Source organism: Myotis davidii, unplaced genomic scaffold (genome assembly GCF_000327345.1).
Source record: "Myotis davidii unplaced genomic scaffold, ASM32734v1 scaffold73, whole genome shotgun sequence".
Taxonomy (NCBI): Eukaryota; Metazoa; Chordata; class Mammalia; order Chiroptera; family Vespertilionidae; genus Myotis; species Myotis davidii.
In genome coordinates this window covers 2,422,576-2,426,696 of record NW_006286675.1, presented here as the reverse complement: position 1 = coordinate 2,426,696, position 4,121 = coordinate 2,422,576, and the positions used below count along the sequence as shown (strand labels likewise).

General features: G+C 42.5%; 1 protein-coding gene across 3 annotated transcripts in view; it reads right to left on the bottom strand.

Moving 5' to 3' along the window:
- Nucleotides 1-4,121, bottom strand: part of THUMPD3 (THUMP domain containing 3) — a 31,782-nt gene that overhangs the window by 1,866 nt on the left and 25,795 nt on the right. For all 3 annotated transcript variants that reach the window (XM_006758221.2, XM_006758223.2, XM_006758222.2), the window contains exon 9: nucleotides 1,758-1,881. In XM_006758221.2, the coding sequence (XP_006758284.1) occupies nucleotides 1,758-1,881 (124 nt within the window). The remainder of the gene's footprint in view (nucleotides 1-1,757; nucleotides 1,882-4,121) is intronic.

Here is a 4,121-nt window from a genome sequence, read left to right as displayed (position 1 = left end):
CTGCGAGTAAAGTTGCTAAAAGCATTAAAAATAAAGCCAGTCGGGGCTGGTTCGAAAATTTTAAAAAGAGGACCAGCATTCACTCCGTTGTCAGACATGGTGAGGCAGCGAGCGCGGATATAAAGGCAGGTGAGGATTACCTCAAAACGTTTGCTGAAATTATAGCAGCAGAAGGATACATCCCCCAGCAAGTCTTCAACTGTGACGAGACAGGACTCTACTGGAAGAAGATGCCAAGGAGAACTTATATAACGGCAGAAGAGAAGAGGATGCCAGGCCACAAACCCATGAAGGATAGGCTAACCCTCGCACTGTGTGCTAATGCAAGCGGCGACTGCAAGAGTTAACGGAGAAGCAGCTCGCAGGAGATACCGTGACAAAGGCTATAATCTGCGAGAAGGCACGAGCTATTTACGCTGATTTGCGGCAGCAGACCCCAGGCACTTCAGTGGACGAGGCATCGGGTGAGCTGTTTAAAGCCAGTTGGGACTGGTTCGAAAATTTTAAAAAGAGATTGGTCTTTGGTCCTGACGTTAAGAAATATCTCCAGGAAAATAACCTACCCCTGCAAGCTCTTCTTGTCCTGGACAATACACCTGTTCACTCACCTAACCTTGAAGATGACATCCTCGAAGAGTTCAAGTTTATAAAAGTTCTTTACCTTCCACCTAACACCGCCCCTATTCTGCAGCCAATGGACCAGCAGGTGATTTCTAATTTCAAGAAGCTCTTCACCAAGCACCTGTTCCACCACTGCTTTGAGGTGACGGAGAGCACAAACCTCACCCTTCGAGAGTTCTGGAAGGACCACTATAACATCGTGATATGCCTCAGAATTATCAATATGGCCTGGCAGGGTGTTACAAAGAGGACCTTGACTTCTGCATGGAAGAACCTGTGGCCTGAGGTAGTGTCTGAAACGGATTTTGAAAGACTCGAACCCGAAGTGTCAGTGGTGGAGGAGATTCTATCCCTTGGCAAGTCAATGGGCCTGGACATGGATGAAGGTGACATCAACGAGCTCATTGAGGAGCATTCCAAGGAACTGACAACGCAGGAGCTAAAGGAGCTACAGACACAGCAGCACACGGAGGTTATGCAGGAAATAGATGACACGGAGGAGGAGGTTATCTCTATAAGTGAGATAAAGGAAATGTTGGGAATGTGGGAGAAACTTTCAGACTTTATTCAAAAGAAACACCCAGAAAAAATTGCAACTGGGCGTGCGATGGAGCTATTTAATGACACTTGCCTAACTCATTTCAGAAATATTCTGAAAGAGAGGATGAAACAGATCTCATTGGACAGGTTTTTATCGAAAACTCCTGTAGATGAAAGTGATGAAAGCATGGCGAAAAGGGCAAAAATCAGCAAATAAGATTCAGTTATTCAGTTCAGCCTTTTTGCTCCAACTCCATCAGCATCTTTAAGTTGTTTGATCTCCAAGGTAAATGCTGTACATTAAACTTAATAAAACAAGTGTATTGCACTACATTCTATTGTTCAGTATTGTGTTTTTATATAATATTCGTTAGTTTTAAACACATTTTTCTTATTTAAAAACATTTAACAAAACAATTGCAGTGTTTTTTGGGTGTCGATTAATGGCATTTAAATTCATTGTAATGGTGAAAATTGATTTGACATACGAGTAATTTGAGTTACGAGCTCTGTCATGGAACGAATTAAACTCATAAGTCAAGGCACCACTGTATCCCCGGGTCTTCAGGCTGAGTCTTTGAGTTAGTGCACTGTACCTTTGTAAAGCATTTCTTGTCCTGAGTAAGTAGTGCAGCTCGGCCTGTCCCTGGTTTACAGATACGGCTCATCTCCCATAGGCAAGCTGGGTAAAGGTTCCAGTTTCTTTTCTTGGAGCCCATCCTATAACAGAAGATCCAGTGTGTCAAACATCCAAAAAATAACTAAGACTGAGAAGTTATTAAAAACTCTTTGCAGCCCTAGCTTGTTTGGCTCAGTGGGTAGAGCGTCAGCCTGCAGACTGAAGAGTACTGGGTTTGATTCTAGTCAAAGGCATGTACTGGTTGCGGCTTGATCTCTGGCCCTGGTCAGGGTGCATGTGGGAGGAACCAATCAATGTGTCTCTCTAACCCAGTGGTTCTCAACCTTCCTAATGCCATGACCCTTTAATACAGTTCCTCATGGTGTGGTGACCAATTTCATAGTTACAAATTGAACATAATTAAAGCATAGTGATTAATCACAAAAACAATATGTAATTATATATGTGTTTTCCGATGGTCTTAGGTGACCCCTGTGAAAGGATCGTTCGACCCTCAAATGGGTCTCGACCCACAGGTTGAGAACCGCTGGTCTAATCCATGTTTCTGTCACCCTCCTTTTCACTCAAAATATCAATGGGAAAATATCCTTGGGTGAGAATTAACAGAAAAACTCATTGCAGGAAGATCCTGAGGTATGAAAAACAGTTGCCATTTAGACGCTAGAGCATTCATTATATGTCAATGAAATGAGCAATCAGACCTAAAGTTGCATAGAATTTTGAATCAGATAAATCAGTTTACAGAAAAGAACTCTGAGAACTGTAAGTATATAAACTGTCCTCAATGAGCATGAGCAGTCAAATTGTAGGAACCAAATCAGTGATTAAAAATAATTTATATTGAGAAATAGAACCAAGTTTTCCTCAACCTTTTTGAAATATGTAATTCAACAATGGTCTAAAAAGAGGATGAACTTCTTGTGATGGTCAGGATTAAAATATAATACATTCCTCAGTTTTCAAAAGAAAAAATGGGTGAATCCAATAAACTATATTATAAAAAGCTAATATGCAAATTGTGCTGGCCAACTACCTGTAGCCCCATTCCCCTGGTCAGTTCCACCCCCAATTGCCCCCACCCCACCCCAATCGCCCCTGGCCTCCCCCAACTCTCCCACCCCTGTCCCAACTGGGCGGGCCGTCTGGACCCCACCTGTCTTTGAATAGTCTTGCAATAATCCTTAAGTGACAGTTGCTTTGCTGACAGTCTGCTAAAAGGAATGAAAGATTTTTACATAAAACTCAGAAACAGGTTTAGAAGACACATGGGTACTAGTATAACAAGTGAAGGTAAAACTCATATTTTAAAAAACTAAGTCCCAGAGAAACCAAGATGGCGGCATAGGTAAACCCCAGAGATTGCTGCCTCGCACAACCACTTCAAAAATACAACTAAAAGCCAAAACCGGTTTGGCTCAGTGGATAGAGCGTCAACCTGCGGACTGAAGGGTCCCGGGTTCGATTCCGGTCAAGGGCATGTACCTGGGTTGCGGGCACATCCCCAGTGGGAGACGTGCAGGAGGCAGCTGATCGATATTTCTCTCTCATCGATGTTTCTGGCTCTCTATCTCTCTCCCTTCCTCTCTGTAAAAAAATCAATAAAATGTATTTAAAAAAAAGATGTTATGGGTATATAAAGCTTTGGCTGGACAGTGAAAGTCTCAGTTCTATTGGTTGAAATACAATTCCAGGAACTAACTCCTTTATAAGGATGGGCTCACATTGCAAGAACACAGTGCAGTCAGGCGGTTGAGTGCAGGAGGCAGACAGGTCAGTAGAGGCTTCTCCTTGAAGTGCAGCTTTCATGAGAGGCCTGTGTTTAGAAATGGTTACCAGGCTTTTTTAAAATTTAATTTTTAATTTGAGCCCATTTAGCCACCAGGAGCTCTTCTAGGTATCTTCTTTCTCAGGTCCACACTATTAAGTGGCTAATATATAAAAAACAGAGTGTGTATCTCATTTTTTGGCATATAATAAACACTGAATATTTAAATAACTGTCACCATTCTATTATTCTGAGATGAAAGCTGTGAATTTGCTCTTCTGTGTTAAGGTCTCTGTTCCCACATGCCTCTCCTATGGTGAGCATGTTGCTCTGCTGTTGTTTCTGTGATGTTTAATGTTATTGTATGTAAATTTTGTAGCATGGGCTCTGGTACTTGTCTGGCAAGCTAACTACATTCTCGGATGCTCCACCAAAAAACCTAACTAGTCCAGTGGTACAGGAAAAATTGGTTATGCTTAATTTACTGAAAAATGTGCCTGGGACCTGGCTGGGTGCCCACCTCCACGTCCCTGCCCTGCCCTGGGCCCCACTCCG